At 49.8% G+C, this 22,927-nt stretch overlaps 2 protein-coding genes across 4 annotated transcripts; both read right to left on the reverse strand.

Moving 5' to 3' along the window:
- Window positions 1-62: 62 nt before the first annotated feature.
- Window positions 63-16,155, reverse strand: stard9 (StAR-related lipid transfer (START) domain containing 9). Of its 2 annotated transcripts, none has more exons than XM_049740609.1 (27): window positions 15,857-16,155; window positions 14,336-14,405; window positions 13,259-13,375; window positions 10,636-10,752; window positions 10,531-10,563; window positions 10,405-10,466; window positions 10,083-10,195; window positions 9,582-9,724; window positions 9,453-9,520; window positions 9,165-9,262; window positions 8,876-9,085; window positions 8,712-8,809; window positions 8,551-8,628; window positions 8,403-8,477; window positions 8,148-8,327; window positions 7,729-7,780; window positions 7,523-7,648; window positions 7,363-7,448; window positions 7,243-7,292; window positions 6,994-7,178; window positions 6,366-6,822; window positions 1,868-6,301; window positions 1,589-1,726; window positions 1,333-1,516; window positions 1,100-1,237; window positions 958-1,018; window positions 63-873 (listed from the first exon to the last, which is right to left on the reverse strand). In XM_049740609.1, exons 1-27 carry the CDS (start codon window positions 15,901-15,903, stop codon window positions 794-796), a joined length of 7,500 nt encoding a protein of 2,499 aa, XP_049596566.1. In that variant the 5' UTR covers window positions 15,904-16,155; the 3' UTR covers window positions 63-793. The 2 variants fall into 2 exon arrangements, with proteins under 2 accessions (XP_049596566.1, XP_049596565.1); XM_049740608.1 differs by having other exon boundaries at window positions 8,403-8,480.
- Window positions 16,156-16,284: 129 nt separating this feature from the next.
- Window positions 16,285-22,909, reverse strand: cdan1 (codanin 1). 2 transcript variants are annotated; one of them, XM_049740670.1, is made up of 27 exons: window positions 22,758-22,909; window positions 21,670-22,271; window positions 21,394-21,597; window positions 21,090-21,283; window positions 20,883-21,002; window positions 20,735-20,813; window positions 20,549-20,669; window positions 20,354-20,463; window positions 20,202-20,291; window positions 20,048-20,123; window positions 19,773-19,978; window positions 19,565-19,700; window positions 19,351-19,494; window positions 19,105-19,271; window positions 18,952-19,033; window positions 18,783-18,872; window positions 18,621-18,675; window positions 18,314-18,557; window positions 18,064-18,213; window positions 17,918-17,981; window positions 17,747-17,825; window positions 17,481-17,668; window positions 17,264-17,371; window positions 17,126-17,189; window positions 16,883-17,061; window positions 16,672-16,779; window positions 16,285-16,604 (listed from the first exon to the last, which is right to left on the reverse strand). In XM_049740670.1, exons 1-27 carry the CDS (start codon window positions 22,833-22,835, stop codon window positions 16,512-16,514), a joined length of 3,831 nt encoding a protein of 1,276 aa, XP_049596627.1. In that variant the 5' UTR covers window positions 22,836-22,909; the 3' UTR covers window positions 16,285-16,511. The 2 variants fall into 2 exon arrangements, with proteins under 2 accessions (XP_049596627.1, XP_049596626.1); XM_049740669.1 differs by having other exon boundaries at window positions 21,670-22,274; window positions 22,758-22,881.
- Between the last annotated feature and the right edge of the window lie 18 nt (window positions 22,910-22,927).

Genomic DNA, 22,927 nt, shown 5'->3' on the forward strand with positions numbered 1-22,927 from the left:
CCCCCCCTCGCACACATAAACACCCACCCAAAGTGTAACAGAAAAAAATAAATAAAAAAAAATTCAAAATTAGCGACATTTATTGAGCCTTTCAAAGCAAGGGCTCAAGGCTTAACGACATAAAATAATACATTCAATATTTAAAATGTGTAGTTTGCTCAAAAAGATGGAAACATGGAAAACTTTGGTAATATATATATAAAAAAACCTGCAAAAATGGCAATATTTATGCTTATAAAAACAGACTTTTACAATTCAAAACATAAATAAGTTTCAACACCACAAAACAAATGGACAGCAATAAAAAAAATAAAAAAAATGCCAGTCACTGTGTTGCTTCATTGTGCTTTGTTTTCTTGTCTTTGGTTTTCCCTTGTCACAGGGTCAAACTGTCCAAATATCAAATTGGGAATACAAAAGGTTTGCTCCAGGGTCAAACTGTCAAGTCATAATTTCCCCCCCCAAGGAAACCATTGAAATTGAAGCAATATCCATTATTATTTTTGCCCCATTGGAATTCCAGATTAAAAAAGACCCCGCCCCCATTATAACAACGGAAATAGAAATAGATTGTTCCTGGGTGGAATAAACAACATGATAACCATAACATGCAGTATCTTTGGGTAAACTAGCATAACGATTGTAGAAAGCCCCAAAAAAACACGAATCTTCATACATAGAAAAATAAAGCTGCTCGGAGGAAAGAAATAGTGCTCTCGTTGTGTAAAAATAAAAAAAACTCAATCAAATAAAATAAAAAAGTCAGGTGCAAAATGAAGTCTTGGACAGCCAATCACGTGTCCACCGCGTCAGCGAGGTCGGCCATGACGGCCGCTTGCCTGCGTGATGTCATCGGGGGCTCAAGACGGGCGTCTAATACAGAAAATGGACAGTCACCCCATTTATACAGAGTATATTCAACCGCGCTGAGCACCAAGTTCTCAAATTGTGACATACCCCGAGCGGAAATGAAGCTTCGTGAGGAGACTTTCTCCCCTTCCTCCGGGAATGTGGTGGTCTAAAAAAACAGAAGTAGTCACAGTTTTGGTCAAGTCTTGGACTTCATTGGAGTTTCTGCAACGCGTCGGGGATGTCCTACATGTCCAGGAGTTAGTCTGTGGCCATGTTGCAGAGGATTGCCGCTGTTGTACCCCGACGTGGGTCCAGATGACAGGCTCAGGCTGGATCCGGTGCACAAGGTACTATTGCTGATCCTGCTTCCATGTCTCGGATCATCCTGCCCCCCCCAAAAGGATAAAAGACTGCTCAATGGTCCAAATTAAAAATTGGAGCTTCAGGTTCTAGATGGCACACCTCTAGATTAGACTGTACCTTGGACTCTGGAGATGAAAGTTGCTCTTGAATTCTTCTCTTCTCTTTCTCGGTATTCTGGCGCAGTCGCTCCCTCGCCTTGGCGATCTCGCTCATGGCTTCCTGTCGAGCGCGGCCATAATCGCGCAGCAGCTGCCCGATGTCCGACGGGTGTGTGTCGTCGCCGCTCGCCAGCTCTCGTATTCTGCCCATAAGCCGTAGAGTTAGGTGCAAGGAAAAAGCAGGTTGGAGATGGGATGAGTCTGCGGTATCGTACCTGCTGTTCTCTGGCTTCAGTTGTGGGCCGGGCGTGGTCGGGGGACGATGCCTGGAAGGGCTCAGGCTACGAGCCCGACGACTCGTTTGAGAATGGCCCTCTGTCTTTTCATGCAAACCTTCGACGCTCAAACGGTGTCTAGGAAGGGAAGCTTTTAGTAGATATTCATCCATTTGGACCAACCTACTACCAAATCAAGTACTGGAGGTACTCCAGGACGTCCAGATCCTTGTTCCAGATATGACAACACTGTCAGTCCATTACAAGCAGAACACTTACCTATTGTGGAGCTGCTGTTTTCCAAGGGTGGACGTCGGCGAATTCACTCGGAGATCCTCCGTGGATCTCGGAGACAGCATCTTGAGCAGGGCGTCCGTCTCTCCGAGGCCATAGTGCAGCTTGGCCTCGGCGAGCTCCACCGTCAGCGGCGTGGAGCTGGCCCCGAGGCCGACGGAAGCCATCACGTGCTCCCTTTCCTGACGCAGGCACTCGATATCTCTTAACCTTCGTTCGGAGTTGGAACTCTCGCCGGTGTCTGTGGACGTGGAGCGCTGAGGGTTGATGCCGGACCAGTTGGTGAACTTGTTGTGCAAGGGCAGGTTCTCGGGTAATGTCTCAGGGTCCACTCTGGTGATGGGTTTAGCGTTCAGCAGGATGTCAGTGCTGCACTCGCTGGGCGTCAGGGACGCAGTGGAAGATGGACTGCAGCTATCACCGCTAAAAGGGACGGTGCCTTGAGGTCTTTGCTGGGTTGGTTTGGTGGATTCTGTAGCTTTGGATTGGGTGACAAGAACGTTGGTTGTCTTTCCTGAGGTAGCGGCGTATTTCTGCAAGTCGGACCAGGGAGAAGAATTCCATTTGGGCTGAGGATGGGTGTTTGTATTTCTTCGGTCTACTGGTGAGTTTTGGAAGTCTTTAAGGCTTGGAGCACTCGCTTCACTGACCTTCTCTGGCGATTTACTGATGCAAAAGCCACAATCAGGTCCTGATGACCTGCAAGAAGCCTCAGTCTTGTCCACGCATCCATGCTGATGTCTTCCTCCAGACTTGGACTGTTTCTGGACATCCACAGTGACAATGGGCGACAACGCCCGATCTGTGAATGTCGTCGCAGGCTTTGGTGAGTTTCTCAGCCAAGGGATTTGGTTTTCTTGGTGTCTGCTTGGTGTGTAGCTGTTTTTGGAGGCGGCGGTAAGATGATGGTGCGACATCTCAGGCAAGGTTTTCTTTACGGGGGTTGATCTTATTCGGCCTTGGCATCCGACAGTCCCAGGTTGGAAGACACTCGATGTACTGTCTTCTCTGTCACCCGAGTCTTTGTTGGGTGAAATCACCTCAGCGCCAATCAGTCTCAATGTCACGTTGATCTCGTGGGATGTGGATCTTTGGTGACTCTCTGTGTTGGTCGATGTCAAAGGTCTCATCTGAATGCCGGCATTTGAGGCGGTTTGAGTCGAGCAGTTGACGCTGACGTTGGGGATCGATCGAGGGCTTGACCCGCTCAACCTGCGACCCGTCCTCAATCCCTGGACATCTTCCAGCAGGTCAGAGGTGCTGTGGATCAGTTTGGAGATGTGGACGGACATGCTCTCCATACTGGTCCATGTCAGGAACTCATTCATTTGAACCCGGGTCTTGGGAACGTCCGTGTGGCTTCTTTTGTGACGCTCCCTCCTTTGCGGGGCGACCGACTCTGTCTGAACACCTTCTACTTTTTCTGCAGTTGTGGTCTTCTGGTTGGAGCTTGGACTAGACTCTGGATCGGAGGAGTAGACCAACCTGCCGGATGAGGTGTTGGTGACCGCCGGCTCAACGCTGCTGAGCGTGCTGGAGAGCCTTTTGTGGGCAGCGTAGGCGCTCAAATGGGAAGTGAAGGGCTGGTTCTGCCCGTTTAGGCCGTTGTCAACACTACAGCACCTGGGAAGGCGTTTGTCAGCCACGTTCAAAAGCGAAGATTTGCGGGACAGATCGGCAGCACTGCCGAAGGTGGGGTTCTTGTAGCGTGAGCGGTCGCCGTCTTGCCACTGGTGAACAAATGGGTTGATATCGCTGGAGGCAAAATGCATGAGGGATTCCTGAGACTTGACCGCATCCTGCAGGTCTTTGGTTCTTGGTTGCGGAGGTAACGAGAATCTTTTTCTGCAAACCAAAGCATCTTTGATCAGATCCATTTTGGGATTCACTTTGGAAATGTTGGCATCCGTTTTGCCTTCACTCTCAAATCGTAGTTGAGGAGATGCCCGTTTGTTGGAGCTTTGGTCCTCATCCGATGATGATGTCTGTAATGAAGAGAAAGGGGTAGCTTGTATTTTGGTCCTCCTGAACCTTTTGGACTTTTTACTTAGCAGAGATAATCGAGATTGTGTGCCAACGGTCGCCATTTCAGATCCGCAGCCACTCAACTTTTCATTCCTTAATGCTGAAAACCTCTCTGGGACTTCAGAGTGACTCACACAAGGTCCTTCAGGTTCGATGGAAGTTCTGCTAAACTTGCACGAACAACCTTGACATTCATTGGTGGTGACTTTCGAGCACTGACTGCCGAGCAGATCTCGCCCTTTGACCGAAGGTGGATTTCCTTGTGGGGCATCAGTGACGTCACATCCATCAGAAGAGAACTTGCGAGCTTCCTTTAGCGATGGTGCGTTCACGTCAATTCTGTCGTTCGGTTGAATCGCATCGTTGGTTCCATTGGTGCGGCCAGCTGGTCTCTTGTCTAGTTTTGTCAATGGAGCAAGAGTTTCTACTTCAGGAGCTTCTCGGTGGTTGTTCACCTGATCGCTCTTGTTACCGTACGTCGGTTTCATTGGCTGATTGATTCTCTGATCAACAAAATCAGAGACAAGTCTTGGATTCCAGTTGCTGCTCCTGTTGCCACCGCTGCCGATCATTGAGCGCTTTAAATGCTCTTGGACCACTTCTGAGATTCTCAAGTCGATGGCGCTGCAGATGGCCTCAGACTGACAGCGATACATTCTTGCGGGGTGACCACTTTGACAGCCTGCCTCCTTCGTATTGGCAACCACTTGTTTTCTTGCGACGTGATCTACTTTGATGTCGCCCACAGAGGGGTCACTGGCTTTCACAGGCTTCTTCAGCGATGGATCAGAAACACCGGTGGATTCAAATCCAAAGTTGGAGATTCCCATATCAGAGTTTTTCTTTTCATCGTTATCAGAACGTTTATCTCCCTGGTTTCCCAGAGGTGAAGGGCTTCTTTTTGGAATTTTCAGGCTCCCCTCAAAAGCCTCCTGCAACTCTTGGTTTCGCTTCCTGGAATTTTTACATGCTGCTTCGGGTTGCAAGGCAAAATACGTTGCATCGACATCTTTGGTGGCATTCGATGAGTCAGGATCTGCAAGGAAACTTTCAGGCTCACTGTCTGACTGTTTTTTCTCTTCCTTTGATATCCTAGTCTCGGTTGGTTGGTGCTTCCCTTGGGGGGCTGATGTTAAGCTATCAACTTCAGATGGACTTGGGCTGTCTGAGAGGCTCACACTGACTGAGCTGGAATGTTGGTTGCTTTCTTTTCGGAAAGACGGAGAATCTCGGTGGGTCTCTGTACCGCCTGCCAGCTCATGGGAGGAACTAGCGTCCGTAAGTGGCGGCAGGTTTTCGGACAACCTCGCCAGGGCAGAACCAGGTAGACTTTTTTGCGCCTCTTTGAAATTGTCTTCTATTGCAATTTCAGATGTTGATTTGTGGAAATCGTTTTTGCCCCAGTGCATCCCTGCACGGAGAACCTGTTCTGGACAGCTGCCCCATTCTAGCCCGTCCGTCATCGTCCTGTTGCCGCCCGGGTGATCAGCAACCAAAGAGTACGTGGGAACCACTTTTCGGCAAGAGCTGGTCACAGCAGAACGTTTCTCCACTGCTAAGGAGTCTTTGGACATTTCACTGTCTTCGCTGTCTGCTTCACTCTGCGCCACTTGCGCACTCTTCAGCACAAGAGCCGAGGCTAAAGAATCGAGGGAGAAGATGCTGTCGGAATCGGAGGCGGCTTCGTGCCGTTCCCCGACTACTTTCCATTCACGTTGCTGCCTTTCCACCCATTGGCCCATCTTGCTCATCAGAGCCTGCGTGCTGTGCCATCGTCTCGAAGCCTCAAACGGAAGGTTTTGTTCGAGCTCGTCACACAAGATGGCTGTTTTACTCGGACTTCTACTCACCACGTTACAATCTTCATGGATGCCAAGAGACCGACTGGGCATCTTTTCTACACCGTTGGGGTCGTTGGAATCCAACGGTGGTTGCACGAAATTAGAGAAGGCTTTCCTGGTGACACCAGACTGTGATTGTCTTTTTAGATCCACGCAAGGACCTGCTGGTACGTTTGTTTCGGACGCTACATTTTCTTTGCCAAGTGGTTGTGTGGGGATACAAAATGGTAACTTGGGCACAGCTGCCGGATTCTGCTCTGATCTGTTCTTAAAAGAAAGTTCTCTTTGAGGCAGCAGGGGTTTTCGTTCCAAGCGCCGCTGACGCTGTTGATCGAGAGAACCTTCCTCCATCTTGGAATTCGGCGCAATGTTTTCAGAAGATCTTCGTCTGTCTTGGCAGGACTGACTTAGTCCGGAGGGAAGCGAATCGGAGCAACTCTGGGTCCTTTCCCGGGGGAGGCACTCGTCTGAGAGCCACTTCCTGCTGCCAACGCAAGCAGGAGATGTGGACTTTGAGGTCAGTTCTGTGGATTGATTTCTCTTCAGGAACTGTCTGTTGTGGGAACGGAAACATTTGTGAGTTCAGAAAATGTTTTGAGGAGTTTGCGGATGCTTACCTGAAGATCGGGGACTGCTGTGGGTACAGTCGGGACACAAGATCAGCAGAGAAGGAGGATCTCGGGGAAATGAATCTCGGTGGAGACCCCTCCTCAGGGCTTTCCTGTCCAGCGAGCAGAACCTTTTCCAGTTGCTGCAATTCTCTCTTTGCGTCTAGCAGACGCCTCTTCCGGGCGATTCTTTCCAGCTGGAACTGCAGCTTCTTGCGGCGAAGGCGGCTCTCTGCACGACGCAGGGCGTGATGCTTCAGGAGCTCCTCCTGGACTACTTTCTTCTTGGCCCTGACAACCAGCGATGGACATTTGTCTCGCTGACCCTCCTGCTCATCCAACACGTATCTGTTGAGGCACTCCAGAAGGGGGTCGGGCTGGGAGTCCGTTTGAACCCCAAGGTCCTGCGTGGCGCTTTGCTCGACAGCCAGCAGGTGACGCTTCTCCTGGAGGATCCACTCCTGGACTGTTGGTTTAACACATCACGGCTTATTTTTGAATCACAATTCATCATTTCACTATTTCATTTCGAGTATTTTCAGAGTGTTTGAAAAATAAATGGAATTAAAGTGGGTCAATTCAGTCCAAAGCAGCCATTTTGGCCCTTTGGCTGCTCGCAGCTTTCAATTTTGCTTACCTTCGCTATGCTGCTGCTGAAGCTGGGCCCGCTCCCTCTCCAGCTCGCTCTCGGCCCGCCTCTGCTCAGAACCGATCTCCTGGCGCAAGTCCTCCACATAGCACTGCTGCTCCTGCAAACGCCGCCTGGCAGTCAACTCCTCGCCGGGGGACAAACGCAACGCAGACGGCTCTTCATTCGTTTTGCTGCGAATAAAGACACACGAGTCAGACCGAGAGACTGGTCCGATTGGACTTTTAGGGCGTGTACCTCTGGTTTGGCGTCTGAGGGCCAAGGTCAGCGTAGGTGCCCTCACTTGCCTGAGGGCAGAGAAAGCAAAACATTCGGCACACGGCAACAAGCGAGATGTTTGAGCCAAGCTGCACGTACTCTGCGTCTACGCTCCCGCAGGACGGCCGCCTCCGCCGGGTGGTTGAAGCGAAATTTATGAAGCCCTCCTAAGGTGATCACCATTCCTGCTCACACAAATGAGAAAACTCTTTTGGTAACATTCTGGAAGAGGTCAAAAGCGAGGAGTCATTTTCCCGACCTTGCGCCAGCCTATTGGGCTGAGTGATTTCCCTGCCGTTGAGAAGGCAGACGCAACCCGGCAGCGGCCTCAGCGTGACCACGCCGCCGTCGTTTTGGATCTCACAGCTGGCACCGCCTGACAAAACTAATCAAATGAAATCAAATTAAAATAATAATAATTTGTGAATAGTGCACAGTTAAACTGTGAGTGATGTGTTTCCGTACCTATTTGCGGTTCTTCCAAGTGGTCTTGGGGTCCGATGCGGGTAAGTCCTTCCTGGAATGAAAACGGGTGCAATCGAGTACATTGGCTCATCCTTTCGTTTCATTTCTTCTCATTTACTGGCGAATTCAAAGAGGGGCTTGACGGGGTTTGATACGCGAGCTTCTCAACATCCAACTCAGAGTCTGAGCCTCTTTTTGAGATGGGTGGTGGACAGAAGCAGACAAGACAATTACCTTTTCTTATTGTAGCGGAACAGAGAATTAGCAAGAGAAGAAGAAGAATCTAGCAAAGAAAAGGACAAAAGATCTTAGTGAAGACAGCTTGAAAAAGTGAAATGCTAACAAAGAGCTGAGCAAAAGTAGAGGCCAACTAAGCAGCTGCTTATCCAACAGTCCAGCACACACAGAGCCCGCCTCACCATGAGGTGGTAGAAGACCACGCCGGTGCTGAGGACGTCCCCATCCAGGGCCAGCAGGTGCGGGCGCGGCGAGTTGATGAGGAAGCCGGCTCGGTCCCGGTTGATGTCCACGCTGTAGCGCTCCAGCAGTTCATGCTTGTCCCGCCAACTCTCTGACCAGTCCTTGGTCAGCTGCTCCACCTGAGGAACGCCAAGGAGGAACATTGGAGATAAATACTTGGCTGATAAAATTGCCCCACCCAGACAGGCATTTACCTTCATCTCGTTTTGCAGCACCATGTCCGAAAGCGTCCCGTCCCTCTCGTCACTCAGGGAGGGGCTGGGATCTCGCTGCTGGCGAGGTAGGAGAGGAAATCAACCCCAAAAAAAAAAAATCAAAGAGATGATGTAGCAGAAGCCTTACCATTCCATAGGTGAGCAGCATGCTCTTGAGCCTGTCGATTTCCTCCCTCAGCTCCCGGATGAGCCGCACGTTGGCGTCCTGCACAAATGTCAAACCACTCTTTGGAGTTTGTTTCCATTATGATCGATTGAGAGGAACCTCTGTGATATCAGGTTAATGACCTCGTTGACCCGGGGCTTGTTGACGATATTCCGGGCGTGGGCGGCGTAGCGGAGGGTGCTGAGGCTCTCGCTGTAGCAGCTGGCGGAGGGGGAGACGGCTGCAAGGAACAAAAAAGAACTTCAGTTGTGAAACTTCAAACCTTTTCCCCACATGCTGGACGTACTTGCGATCATGATGGTCTTGGAGTTGCCCCCCAGGCTGTCCTTCAGCAGCCAGGTGAGGACCGAGTCCCTGTAAGGGATGAAGCAGTGCCTCCTGCCACCGCTCCCTCCTCCGGACAGGAAGCTGCCGTGGCTGCCCGACGTGCTGGCGTCGCCCTGCGAAGCCACGCTGTTGATGCTCTGGCAGCTGCTGGACATCTGCGAGTTCTGGGCTGTGGACCAAGCGGGACCGTGAACGCCCTGGGAGGTTTGGGGTGGCGGTGGGGAATCGATAATGATGAGATGACTAACCCAGGGCAGAAATGACGATGCCCAGCGTGACCAGCGACTTGTTGATGTTGGAGCCTTCAGTTAGTCGGTCTCGGCAGTACTTGGGATCTGCTCTCTCGCTAGAGGCACACAAAATATTTTTACAAAAAAATAAAATATGAATCATTATATATATTTATAGTCTATATTATGAATGGATTTATATTTTTAATCATTTTGTAAAATTGTAAAGATTTGAATCAGTGTGGAGTAAGGCTGCATTTATGTTTTCAGCCACAAGAGGGCATTATTGTCAGCTTTGGCTCTCACCTCCCGGCCAGGTCCACCAAATTGATCTTGCTGACGGTTTCTGAAGGCCGGTTGTTCTCAAGCGTGGCCTATGAACGTCAACAATGAGATTCTCTCGGTATTCCCGTGCGTTCACAGTGGTCGTCAGACCTGAGTGTACTGGATGGTGAAGATGGCGTGCGAGCGGCTACTGGCGTCGTGGTTGTGCGTCGCCGCCGTGATGCGGTTGGCCACGCCCGCCTCCAGAAGCTCCATGGCCTGCTGGCAGTCTGACACCACATGCTGCGACAGCTCTGAAGACAAAGCGGCCAGAAAAAAAAACATTTAAATCTGTCATATTGTATTTCTAAAGACATTTATTCAAGTTAAGTGGAGGCATGACGTCAGCCAATAATTGAGTAGATTTTTAAGATGCCACTGAAATGAGTCTCAAACACACACGTGTGCAACAGATGGGCTCGAGTGACTCCAAACGCAGCACGTGGTGCGTTCAAGGAGCTCACAGGAAATGAGCTCACTTCCTGTGGTCACCTAGGATTGCTCTGGCTGCAGACAATGAATGAGTAGATGTGTGTGGTGAGGATGGAGGGGAGGGGGGGGGTTAGATTTAACTGCCCAAAAAGTATCAAATTAACCAAGAAAGATGGCCACCTTGCACGTAGGGCCCCTTCTCAGGATGCTCCCGGACTCGTAAGGAGGTTTTCTTCTTCTGCTCGCTGGTCACCAGCAGGTCTCGTACTCGCTCGTTATAGATTTCCAGAAAACTGCACAGCCAAGAAAATAAAAAATAATTTAACACATTTCAAATTCGCTAGAACGAGAGTTAGGCACAACAAATAAGCGGCAAGGTGCGTAAACACATTCGAGAACAGGAACAACTTGTTTTGTCGGGTTCGGTTTGCCTCGAAGCATTGCGGGCCAGCTGTTGCGTTTGGATTTCGAGTAAAACGAGACGACACAAACGAAGCACTACCTGATCTCCACTCTGCTCGAGTTCTGCCCGTCGGGAAGCGGCGCCTCAGACCGCAACAGGCCCTTAAACGGCAAATTAGTGTTGTTAAAGTCACGAAGTAAAGAACATTTCAATCCACTAACGTACCTGACAGATCCGAGGTGTCAAACCTGCAGAGTCCTAGAGTCAAAAAAATAGGTACATTAAAAAAAACTGTTCAGCATTTGGATCATGGCAAAGTATTTGGCTCACCGGCGTGCCCATCATGGTGTACGTCTTGCCGGATCCCGTCTGGCCGTAAGCAAACAGACACACGTTGTAGCCCTCGGAAGCGCCGGCCAGCACCGACACACCCAAGTCCTGGAACACCTGAGCGAGTGAGAAACCCATGCACAGGAAACAAGACAAGGTCAGTGACTGGTGTGATTTGGTAACTCCAGCGATATGTTTGGAATGGCTGTGTGTGTGTAACGGGGGGGCAACCTGAGCTCTCATTCTACCTCCAAAGCATAACACAGTGCCGGATCAGCGAGGGGTCCCCCCCCCTCCCTCCCGGGGTCTGGACCGTAAAGTCTCATCGACTAAGTACACACCGGAGCAAGTGCGGAGGAATGTTCTCAACGTTGCTAGCAAAGATCAAAGACGGGCACACTTTCAACAAAGTTCGGACCGGGAGAGTCCGAGTCGGCAAGCTTACAAAACGACGGGGATGGGTTTAAGTTGGACTTGCTTGAAAGGCCTCGCCAAAGCCCCCTTAAGCGACGTCCTTTGAAGCAGCGTGTGAATTGGCGCCTTTAGGAGCGGGACGATCTACTGACCAAGCACTTCTGGAGATAAAGTTCTCAGCAGGCCCCCCTTTCACGATGGAAGTGTGATTTTTGTTACGCAACTCTTGCTGAATGAAAGCATTTGCGACCACCAAGGGTTAGCTAGCTAGTTTCGGCTTCTCAAAAGAAGCGTTAACGCTACAGGCCTTGTTGAAGTTGACCTTTTTAAAAATCACTCCACAGGGACCGCCGCATGTCTGAGGGTCGGAAAGAATCAGGAAGTTCACTCGCTTGGGCATTTCTATTTGAGAGCAGACAGCCGGTAACTTTTAGGAGGAGGGGTTGGCACAAACAACTGCAGTCCGGTGAAAGTGCCGACCGACATGGGTGCCTATAACGTGTCTTCGGGGACGGGAAGGAGTGTTTGCCTTTGGAGAAAACAATGAGACAGGAAAACCTGAACCCAGATTTCCTTCTGGTGTGTTTTTTCGTGGCACCAAACCTCACAACAAGTTGCAGTTTCAAAACAAGAGCTTACTGCAAGGAGCGGGCTGACCGCTTTTCTCACAAACAATTCTAAACAGCTGCAGAGGGTAACAAATAAATAAAAAATTCTCTGTTGGCGTCCCACGCTCTGCGAGTGGTTCCCTTTAAACGCAACAGCTGGAGAGAGAAGAGATTTCTGGAGAGGGAGAAATATGTGGAACTCCGTTGGAACAATGCTCTCGTCTGTCATGCTGGGGGACCGAATTTGTAGGTCAAATTAGCTCAGGGCTGAAGGGGAGGGAGGACGTGCAGTCGGACTGTGTGCGTTCCATTAAATGTGTGATGCGCCGATGATAGTACAGCTTGAAAAAAAAAAGCAGGTGTGAGATTTATATTTTTAGCAAGTAGCAAAATATTTATTTATTACATTAATGCCACCATCACACAGTGCCGAGCATGATTTTTTTTTTGTTTGAGGCGATTTTTTTCAAAAAGTTTTCTTTGAGGAGAGGCGTTAATTTTTCCAACACAAAGATAAATTGTGATTGTTATGCCCACGCCGTAAATGACACCGCACGAAGAAGTTGCCTGAATACAAACGAGACAAAAATACGGCAGCCGGATTAATGACTCGCTTGTAGATACCTCCATTGAAATTCCACGCTAATCATCTATTTGTCAATATGGCCTACATTTCTGCAGTGTGTGTGTGTGTGTGAGATGGATTCTTGTAAACAGAGCAACTATTCTTCCACTGACACACAGACCTACAAACTGTGAGAATCAAATCCAAGGAGGCGGGGGATGGAAGAGGGGGGGGAGAAAAAAAAAGTTGGAGCCAAACTCCAACAGGGATGACGTACTTCCCCCCTGAGTGCAAACTCATAATCTTTCGCATTTCTGAGGAGTTGACTGTTTACAAGCGTCAAAGTACAATACGTGTGTGTGGGGGGAGCTTTTCATTAGCCTTCAAATAAAAAACAAAACAAAAAAAAAAGGCTGGGAGCATTGTGGTGATCTTTTTCCTTTCCTCTCGTCTATTTATGGAGCGCTTCCTTTGGTGTAAAATTGAAAATGCAGAGTGGTCAGAGCACAGTTTTTTCGCTGGCTCGCTTGAAGGATTGCGCTCCTTAGCAGCGGGCGCTTCTCCTCCCTCACAACCAGATAGAAAACTTTTTTTTTTTCTTTTTTTATGTCAACCACATCTGCACCCCCACTCGGTTCTGCTGTAAACGAGTCCGGCAAGCCGCGCTCGGCTATCCCGAGGGGGTCGTCGGTCGGGCGTGGCGGGGAAACGGTCGCAGGGCCTGGAAAGGCACGAGTTAAAATTCCGTCTCACTTCACAAGCGTTTGCGTCAGCTCAAACAAGAGCGTTTCATAAAACGCTCCCTCCGGCATTCCCGCTGCTGACCCACGGCGTCCTTTTCGCCCACCGCGGGTCAACAACGGAATGCAAAGTCCTGAAGTCTGACAGACATCTTTTTCCAAATACAAAGTCAGTTGTGATGAGAAACAGCCACACCCCCCCCCCCAAAAAAAAAATCACAAAATGTCAATTAGCCAATTTGAGGGAGGCATGGCGGCTAACAGATCTTATCACGCTGTGTTTTTATTTTGCTGACCTCCTCCTGCGATGCACAGCGGGGGTCATCGGGCCGCACCGACCAGTAGCAGTAGTCGAAGCCGAACTCCAGGAGCTTCTCCCGGGAGTCCACGCCGTGGTCGGCGCGTGGCTCCAGCTGTGGAACGCAAAGTGGTTCATATCTTACAAATAAATAAATAAATAACGTTTGAGGTGGAAACTTGTGAGCAAGCGATTTTGGGTCATTAGCGTCGCTTGGAGCGTGACCTGCCTCAGTGCACTTGACACCGTTCTGCTTACTGTCGGGGAACCAAGAATGATGAGCAATGGAAAGTCGGCGTAGCAAATGACTTGTGGACAATGTGTGCGTTATTTTTTGTTTGGCTTTTTCATTGTTTTTATTTTTTGGGTTCAAAAATAAAATCATTGTTAGGACTATTTTTTAAGCATATTTGTATATTTTTGTTGGTCTAATATTTGGGTCTTTGTCCATCTTTCAATATTCTCAGCACTATATTTTTAGCTCAGGCTCGCTTGTGACTCCCATGAACAAATCTCTGACATCCTTTAAAGTAACTTGGTGCTCACTGTGATCATTTTGCCATCATGTTTCATCTCCCCTCTCAAGGAGTCCCACTTTCCGCAAGTAATGCTTCCCTCGAGACCCGCCTGATGTGGTTTATCTCGGCCCCGTCACATTTGTAACACATCTCCTCCTCCCCTGACCGCAAGACTTTTCCTCAAATGTAAACACGGATCTCAGCGGAACCGCTCTGTGAACGTAAAATGCGCCGGCCAATGGGACGCCTAAGTACGGGTCACGTGACACGGCGGGTCGGTGTCACATTACGAGACGACGTCGCCAACCAAGTAATGATTCCCACATGCCGAGACTCAGCGGCTAGGAATAAAAGTCTCAAGTCAACATGGAACGGAGCTTCTTATCTTGTGTATGGAGGCTCACAAACGCTTGGCAGGAAAAGCAGAAGGCTTACTTACAACAAGAACCGTTTTGATGGACACCATCAGAGAGACGTTCACGTAACAGTTATCTAATATTTCCCCCTCGCAGGTGATACTCAAATAAAGGAAGTAGAATAAGCATGTAAATACCAACCTTGACATTTTGGATCCTCACAAACTTGTCCTCCACCTGGACTGCCAGCCTCCCTCCATCTGCACTTTCCCTGTACAGCGGTGACAACAAGATTGTGATTATGATTTTGGGTTAAATGAACAAATGGGTTACTTTTTTGCCACAATGCATTTGTTAAATGGCCGTTGACCTGCTCCTGTTCTTTCTGGTGTCCCCACTATGACATTGAGACAAGCTCCTCTAAGCTCATCGGTACGGCACTAATATTTGTTGTTTCTGGGCAGAGGAAAAGAAACTCCAACTTTCTCTCAGTAATAATCAGGGGGTATCTGGGGAGCTCTATGCTATGCTATGTTCCAATCCAACCCTTCCAAAAAAAATTTGGAGTGTTAGTTGGACGCTTGTAAGTTGCAGGTCAGCTCTGTGCTGTGAGAGCTCCTGATGAGATTCAAATCAAAACAAGAGCGTAACATGCAGCGGGGCCGGCTTGACAGCGAGAGGACTGGACTTCATCCAGGCCAGCATCTGGGTCTTTGGATGAGCAGAAACAGCACACACACAAAACTAATAATAATAAGGTCATCTCTCCAAGTGTGCACATCTGATGCAACCTGAGTACTACACAAGGCAATACGCTAAGTTCAGCTGAGAGTAAGACTGGAGGTGTGTGTGCATTTATTTACCTCATTTTGACCAGTACTGTTGAGAAAAGTGATATTTTGCCATTAATTGCATATTTCTTACAAATATTTGGACTATTTGAGAATTGCACTAACAACATGCCTGTGGAGCAGAACCAGTGTTGCACACATTTGTGACCCCAATATTTCAGATAAGCGACGAGTGAATGGTGAACTTAATTTGACCTTCTGTAAACTTTTAAATGCAAATGTCCAACTCCACTGTGCCTTTCAGTGACTCTACCAGTTTCTGTCAGTGATGTGGCCATTTTGTTGGCTCTCTGAGTGAAAAAAATGTATTGAAATGCATCCAAGGAAAGGGGGACAGTGAGTCTCATTTGCATGACAGATGACAAGTAATTTTGTGGTGCCAAAGAGCAGGAAGTGTGCGTGAAAGAAAACATTGTTCGGACCTTCAATGGTCTTTGTTAAGGTTTTTTTTTGTTTTGAATCAAATACAAAAAAAGTTAAATGTCCATCCAGTTTAAAACAATTTTAAGTGACTATTTAAGAATGTCGAATGGGTCAAAATGTCAGAACATTTGATTTGGAAAAAAAAAAAAGAAAAAAGTGACACTTGAAAAACATTGTTACTTCATTAATTTACAAAAAAATATGATCTTAAATTCTGAAATTTAGATGAATATTAGGACTGGTATCGCACTATTTTGTTTAGTCCAAAATAATAATTTTGTTTTATTGACATGTAATGTTGACAGCGCCACTTCACGATAAACAAACATGACAGGAAAAAGTGCACTTTGGCACTTGGGAATTATAGAAATAAGTGAAATTGTAAGTTTTAATAAAAAAAAGAAGCGTATTGCAATATTCATTTCTGAAGAAAGTAAGTCGACTTTACCTGGCGTTGAGCGGTCGGACTCGAACCGCCACTTTGACATTGGCCATGCCGACTGCAGTGCTCCACCGCTCGGCGTCAACAGCTCACAAACGCACCCGGCGTTGGACTCAACAGGGTGTCTCCACTGCGGGACTCGGGACATGGCTTTCCCAAACAGCCGCGGTTGGTGGAAGCGCGTAAGAGCCGCTCATCAAGCCATCTCCGCCGGAGGGAAGTCGCCGTCTTACCGAACACCAACCGCTATACGGACACCTTCAAACTGACAAGCCAAGCTACGGAACTTCCTGCTAGGCTCCCAAAGTCAAGAGTGGGCGGTACCGCGGCCGAGCAAAAAACCAACACTGTAGGAAATGTTCCCCTCTATCGGCCGAAACAAGCCCCAACACTGTAAAGGATGTTTTGTAACGCTGCAGCTCTGCTTACAGTGATCTTATGTAAACATTAGAGTTCTTTATTAGGATTATCCACATGTCAACTCAATGACAAAATATTGAAATTTTCTTCAAAAACGAACAAAACAAGCAGCAGCATAACGGGGAGACAGTGAGGAAACGCAAGGACTTGCATGTCAAAAGTGCTACATTGATAAATGTCTTTTTGTATATATAGAACTTTCTACTTTACAAGTTACAGGGCAATGCCTGTGTTTCTTTGGTTATGTGGCGCCCTCTAACGTCTGTTTAGAGAGTTGCAGCAGGTCTACTTGACAGGAGGCGCTGCTGCTGTCTCCAAACTTCTCCTTCAGCTCCTAAATTGTAAGAACCGATTCAAGATTATGAAGATGATGGATTTTGGAAAAGGTGATAAACACTCACGGCTGGAAGGCTCTGCTTCGGCAGTTTGGTCAAGTGAGATACAAGCTCCTCATCAGACAGCAGGCCTCGATCCACCAGTCTCCTCACCACATACAAGTAGTTGTTCCACTAAATTATTACACAATAAATAATCGGATTTGTAAACCCAAGGAAAGATGCACGAAGAGAAGGTAAAGGATGGAGCCATTTTTAAGTGGATGTTGTGATGAACCTCGTTGTTGCCGGCCTCTAGCACGGCTGTGATGGTCAGTGGGGTGAAGAGCAGGTGGAGGGGGGCACCGCGACAGTCGTCTTGCTCCCAAAGCTCGCTCAGCTGCTCCAGCAGCGCTCTGACAGAAGGCTCCGACTCGGCGCCACCTGACAGAGGAGCCAGAGGAAGCTCTGCAGACACTGGACACACACACAAGATGATTAGTGTTTTATTTTTTCTATTTTTGGTTCACCATTTGCTTACCCAATTGGCAGGCCAGCAGAACGGTGGCGTTGAGCAGCATCTGCTCCGACACGGCTGTTAAGAACTGAACACAAACGGATTTATAAAGAGGTGTTAAATTACAAGTGACCGAGAAGAACACGTTCAGCGTGCTTGCACCTTTTTGCAGCCCAGCGTGTCTCGCACTTTCCGGAAGAGCTGTTGGAGTTGCGAGCCGGTCGGCAGCTCCTCGTCCATCCTGGGCCCCACGGCCACGCTCAGCAGGTCCTGTCAATCAAGTTGAGAAGCTGGCACCGGTTAGGCATCAAATAACCTTCACGGCAGAGTTTAATTGTTGCGTGACCACGCTCATAACTCAAAACCGTTCTTGTCGTACCTTGATGGCGATAAGTACGTCAGAAGGCAGCGAGGCAGCGTGGGTGCAATAAGGAGGGCAGGACGTGACTCTGGCGCCTCCTTGCGTTCTCTTGGGGGTAAGCGGCGGGCCCGACTCGTCGGCCGAATCGGCAGTCAGATTTTTTCTGAGGCGCTCGTACCTGCATTTCCATTCTCGGCGGATGAGCGCTGAATAGAAGAATTGGAGGCCGACTCTTAACGACGTTGATTGAGCAGATAGGAAGGCACGGCGGACACGAAACGTACCGGTTATGTTAGCGGAGAGCCAGCTGCAGGCTTTTTCTGTGGCCAGGTGGATGGTGATCTTTTCAGAGGTGGACAGCACCTTAAGACAAAGTTTGGAGAAGTTACAATCAAGCCACTCAATGAGAAAATACTGTTGTTGTTTTTTTAAATTACAAATAAAATGGGACTTACAGCAGGGGAGGTGTCATCAGGGAGCAAAATGCGAATGGCTTCTGGACTCTTTTCGCAGCAAAATCTGCACATCATTAAAGATGGAGATAAACAAAAAAAATTGACATGATGAAAAGGGGACTAAATGAATAAATGAGTTGTGGCACCTGGTGGCTCTGCTGAGAGCCTCCAGTCCCGCCTCACAGAGCTGAGCGCAGATGGACTCATTGAGTTTGGACGGGTCGGCTTTGGGTGACTCCAGGCCGTCTCGGAGCATCTTATCCCCTCTTTCCACCAGCTCGCTCACTAACGTCGCCCTGTGAACAGCAAACCCTTGCCAATTTGCATTTTTTTTCTATCCTGAATGTTCACTATTCACGCTGGACCTCCTCGTAACTGAGACGCTCTTATACGCACTTCATGTGCTTGACAGCGTTGGAGCCGACCCGCTCGGCCACAAACTCCACCGTGCGGCGCAGGGATGGCGGCTGGTTGTGGAAGAACGCTTGCTCCAGGTCTGCCTGCAGTTTCTGCTGCGACCGTGTGCCGCCGCCTGCCACGTCTCGAGGCTCGGCTGACGTCGGTGTGATCTTGCGGACGATGCCGCCGCCCTTGGCGCTGCTTCCTGACACGAAGGCTGCCAGGAGCTTGCGGAACTCGTCTGACGGACAGCGTAAGAAAAAGGTGGGCTCAAGCGCACAGCACGCGATCAAATGTGACTTACCGAGAAAGGGACAGCATGTGTAGAGGAGCTGCTGGTCCACCAGCGGGATGCAGTCCTGTATCGAGACACCACACACATACAATTTGTTTAATCACAATTAAACCTCTGACATCATCCATGCATCCATTCCAAAATGTCTGCCGGGCATTTGAAAGGACTTACGAGTCCGGCGGCATCGGCGTCGCTCTCCTCCAGCTCGGCCACCTTGGTGAAGTCGCTGGTGAAGAACAGCTCCTCTGGGATGACGGGGATCTGGTAAAGGCAAAAAGGTACGTCGAATGTGAGCGGCGGTGTTGCAACGCGACTTGAAAGCGTGCGGGGAGCCACCCACCTGGAAGAGCCACCCCAGCACGGACACAATCAGCAGCCTGTTCAGGTAAGACGTCTCGCTGCATCTGCCCGGAATGATTTTCCTTCCGGTGCATACAAAAACAGAGCCCATCTCAAGTGTTCCTAATCAAGTGGCTTGGTATCCCTTCGCTACCTGTAGAGGAGACACAGCGTGCCCAGGACCACCCTGTAGGTGGGCAGCAGCGGCCCGGAGAAATCCAGCATGGAGAGGAACTCCACCAGCCAGGGCACGGTCAAGATGGTGCGCCTGCGCTTCACGCTGTTCCTCAGCACGCCGCACACGTCCAGCACAGGAATGCTCTGTTCAGGTAGCACATGCAGGCAGAGTAGAACAAAGGGAGGCAAAAAAAAAAAAAGAAGACTTTTTTAATTTTTTTACCTTGCTCCGCAGGGCGACTGCCGCCTCCTGGATCTCCCTGGAGGGCTTCTCTGTCGTCCGGTATGGTAAGAAGGAGATGAAGCCCAAGAACTTGGCCAGGAGACGAGCGAGGAGAAGCACCGAGGCAAAGCGCTGTTTCTCGTCCTGGCGCGAGATCGGCGGCGCTCAGTCAGCTTTGGCGGTGCGCACTTTTCATTCACGGCCGTCTGCGTACCTGCTGCTCCAGGTCCCCGTCGCCGGCCGCCTCTTCGCCGTCCTCTTGATCTCCGACGGGAGTCAAGATGGAGACTTCGTCCAGCTGGAGAAGCTGCTGACACAAGCGGTCCTGCAGGTGCTGGTTCAGCTGACAGCTGACACCAAGTTGATCAAGTCACATTTAGAGAAAAATGTCTTTATATATTTATGACTCGACAGCCCCTCACCAACTGGCCGCTTGCAAAAAGTCCCGGAAGAATTCCTGGTGGCCGGGAAAGGACGGCGGCGGGCAGGGGCCGCCGATGCCGTGAGGCTGGATGAGACGCTCCTCCAGACGTTTCAGGCGGCCCAGGCCGTCGGCTCCCAGCATGCCGAGCAGGTCGGCGTCGGGGTTGTCGCCGGTGGGGCCGTTCGCGCGAGGTCCCTTACACATCTACGCAGGGGAGAAGAACTTGGGAGTGGATTCATGTGGAGGGAATGAGGTCGGAAAGTGCGGACCGACCTGAACGAGCTGCTTGAGGAAGAGACGAGAAAAGTGCGAGTGGTTTCCAGCGGCGGTCAGCTGACTCATTATTCCTCTGAGAAAGGAAAAATGACAGTAAGATGAGTTAAAACGTCACCTAAGTAAAGTCACATTAAAAAAAACTTTGCCCTGCCTGATGCGAGTCCCGAGGGTGACGTCGAAGTTCCAGCCGGGCTCCTTGTGGAAGTCCTCCCATTCTCGCAGCACCTCGTAAAAAATGTCCCTGAAATAACAGAAGTTGCATTTCAGCCAGATAAGCGAATCCGTCTCCAATCTCGTAGTAACCTTTGCTTTTTGAAGGTGTGAAAGGCCTTGTCACTGCCGAAGTTGGAGCGATTGTCCGTGGCAGGCTGGAAGGGCACTGAGTGGATGAAGGTGGAGACGCAGGGAGAGAGCTACAAGACAAAGAGCTTTAAAATTCATCTCTCATCATGTCAACGACCACTTCATGCCACAAATGACTAGATCTCTTTGCGCTACCTTGGCCGGCCGTCCGTCCTGCGCCCGAGTCAAACGATCCCTGAGGAGCGGCGAGAACGACGCTACTCTCTCGTTCTCGGCCAGAAGACGTAACGTGCACTTGTCCAGGTGAGCCAACAACCTGCGAAACAAAACGAGAGTCAGGAAAAAATTATGACAAGCGACTGTACAAAGATGAAAACTCACTGGTGTTGATGCTCCAGCACCTTCACCGCAAAGTAGACACAGTTGTGCACGTTCTTCAGGTAGCGTCTCTCCAGCACATCTACAAAAAACGCAGAGTCGTCACAAGGGTGGAATTTGTTCGATATAAGCAGAATTGTCAATTACTCACTCGTGTTGAGCGGACGCACACGCTCCTCCTCTTCCTCGCCGTCGTCGGGAGGGCGAGATTGAGACGTGAGCAGCTGCATCACAAAGAAGAGCTCCAGAAAAACGTTTGGCACCTGGTTTTCTGAGAAAAATAAAACACAAAAATCCCAAAAGATATTGTTTTGCAATCTTTCCTCGCTTTTCTGGCACCCCGTTGAGGTTCGCGTACCGGAAATGCAGGCGCAGTACAGCTCCGCCAGCACGTCCAGCTCCGAGGTCAGCGTGACGTTGGACGGGTCAGGACAGGGCGCCTGGTGCTCGGGCGTCACCTTGGAGTCGAGTCTTCCGACCCCGGACTTGGTGGGGGTGTGCGGGTCCTCTGAAGGCGGTGGAGGAGAGCAGGTCTGCTGGGCTCGTTTACACCTGAAGACAGGAGGAAAGAATGACATCCGCCAGTTGTTTAATCAAGTACACCTCAATTAGAACCTGTGTCAGAAAATAGGTCGGCGTGATCTTGTGGACGATGCGCTTACTTTTCTCTCTTGAGCAGCTCCCTCTCTTCCATCAGGCTGTGGGGGCTGGCCGCTGTCACCCACCTGTCGGGCCTCTCCGTCCCCGCTGACGCCGGGCTGAGAGCTTCCGTGAAGGGCGTGGAGGTGAAGCACGTCTTTGGCTTGGAGTGTGACCGCTCGCCGCTTACCGGCGTTGGGTTGATTCTTCTGGATGGTTTGCTTCCCCTGCAGGACAAATTATAGCAAAATAGCAAGGGCAAATACTTTGGAAAGCAGAGAAGAGTCAAATTGACTCACGTAGGGGTAACAGGTGACGAGCCGACGGGTGGGAATTCCTCCAAGTTGTTGAAATTAAGCTGACCCACAGACGGAGGAGAAACCTGCTCGCTGGCCCCGCCCAAGGCTCCTCCTCTACCGTTTCTTCTCCCGTTGTCGTCGGCGTGATACGCCGCTCGCCCTCCTCCCGCATGCCTCCCCGCGCCATTCCCGGTCCTCCTGCGACCCTTCTGGAGTTCCGGGGAAGACATCACGTAGTCTCCAAGACTGATCCTCTGGCTCGGCCTTCGCTCTGAACCCGAGGGCCTGGACGCCGGACCCCAACCGGTGGAAAAGGAAGGGCTGCTGACGTGACTCAAGCCCGACTCGGAGCCCGAGGATGCCGCAGGCGAGAATAGCTGCACCCGGCTGCCGCTGCGACAGCCGCCGCCCGTCGATCTGCCGGCCCTCCTCTCGGCGGGGCCTTGTGATGAGGCGGTTGGCCTGGGGGTCTTGGCGGGGGTGGAGGGGCCATGGGTGAGGGCCTGGCTGCTCTGATCTCGCAGAAAGTTAAGCAGGAAGGGGATGAATTCTTGCTTGCTGACGGTGGACTCCGGATCGCTGAAGGTCAGACTGTTGCTATCCTGCTAACAAGAAAAAAATAAACCTTGAAATGAACAACAATCTGAACATCATTGACTCCTATTTTGATAAATGCATTAGGAAGAAAATAACCCCCAAAAATTCTTGAAAAAAAAGCAGAAACTCTCCAATAAGGTTCTTCAACGAAAACAAAGGGTTTGGAACCCCAAGAAACAAACATCCCAAAAAATATTAAAATGGCCATTTTGACGAAGCTAACTACGCTCCGGCTAATGTTTATTTAGCAGCATTAACCATCTAAATTACAACAGCAATATAACAAAGGGAATGCAGACACTTTTAAGAACTTTTTCTCAGCAGCGACTAATGAATGTGTCCTTATTCCGAGTTAACGCTGCTTAGCTGTCGAGCTAAAAGTTTTGTTTACAATCCGCAATGTGCTCATGTCAACCAACTAGACGAATGGCACGACACCGAATCCGAGTTGAGCGAGTCACCGAATGGGTTCGAGAGTATTTCCGACCCACCTGGATATTCTTCAGCCAGTCCAAGACCTTACTAAGGTCCACTTTCCTTGCCAGTAGTGATTCCAAAAGAGCCGCCATTCCGAACAGGCACTTGCGCGGGGAATGAATTGACAGGAAGAGGGCGGGGTCAGCCAATGCACATGCGCACAAGTGGTAACATGTGACGTCAA

Source organism: Syngnathus scovelli, chromosome 14, assembly GCF_024217435.2.
Source record: "Syngnathus scovelli strain Florida chromosome 14, RoL_Ssco_1.2, whole genome shotgun sequence".
Taxonomy (NCBI): Eukaryota; Metazoa; Chordata; class Actinopteri; order Syngnathiformes; family Syngnathidae; genus Syngnathus; species Syngnathus scovelli.

Coding starts and splice junctions, on each gene's coding strand:
- stard9 (XM_049740608.1), bottom strand. CDS start 15,903: ATGGCCAATGTCAAAGTGGCGGTTCGAGTCCGACCGCTCAACGCCAG. Junction 10,196..10,404: donor TCGAGCAGAGTGGAGATCAG/GTAGTGCTTCGT, acceptor TTGGCTGTGCAG/TTTTCTGGAAATCTATAACG. Junction 7,449..7,522: donor GCCCAATAGGCTGGCGCAAG/GTCGGGAAAATG, acceptor TTGTGTGAGCAG/GAATGGTGATCACCTTAGGA.
- cdan1 (XM_049740669.1), bottom strand. CDS start 22,835: ATGGCGGCTCTTTTGGAATCACTACTGGCAAGGAAAGTGGACCTTAGT. Junction 21,284..21,393: donor GAGCTGCTCAAGAGAGAAAA/GTAAGCGCATCG, acceptor TCCTGTCTTCAG/GTGTAAACGAGCCCAGCAGA. Junction 19,495..19,564: donor ACGGGGACCTGGAGCAGCAG/GTACGCAGACGG, acceptor ATCTCGCGCCAG/GACGAGAAACAGCGCTTTGC.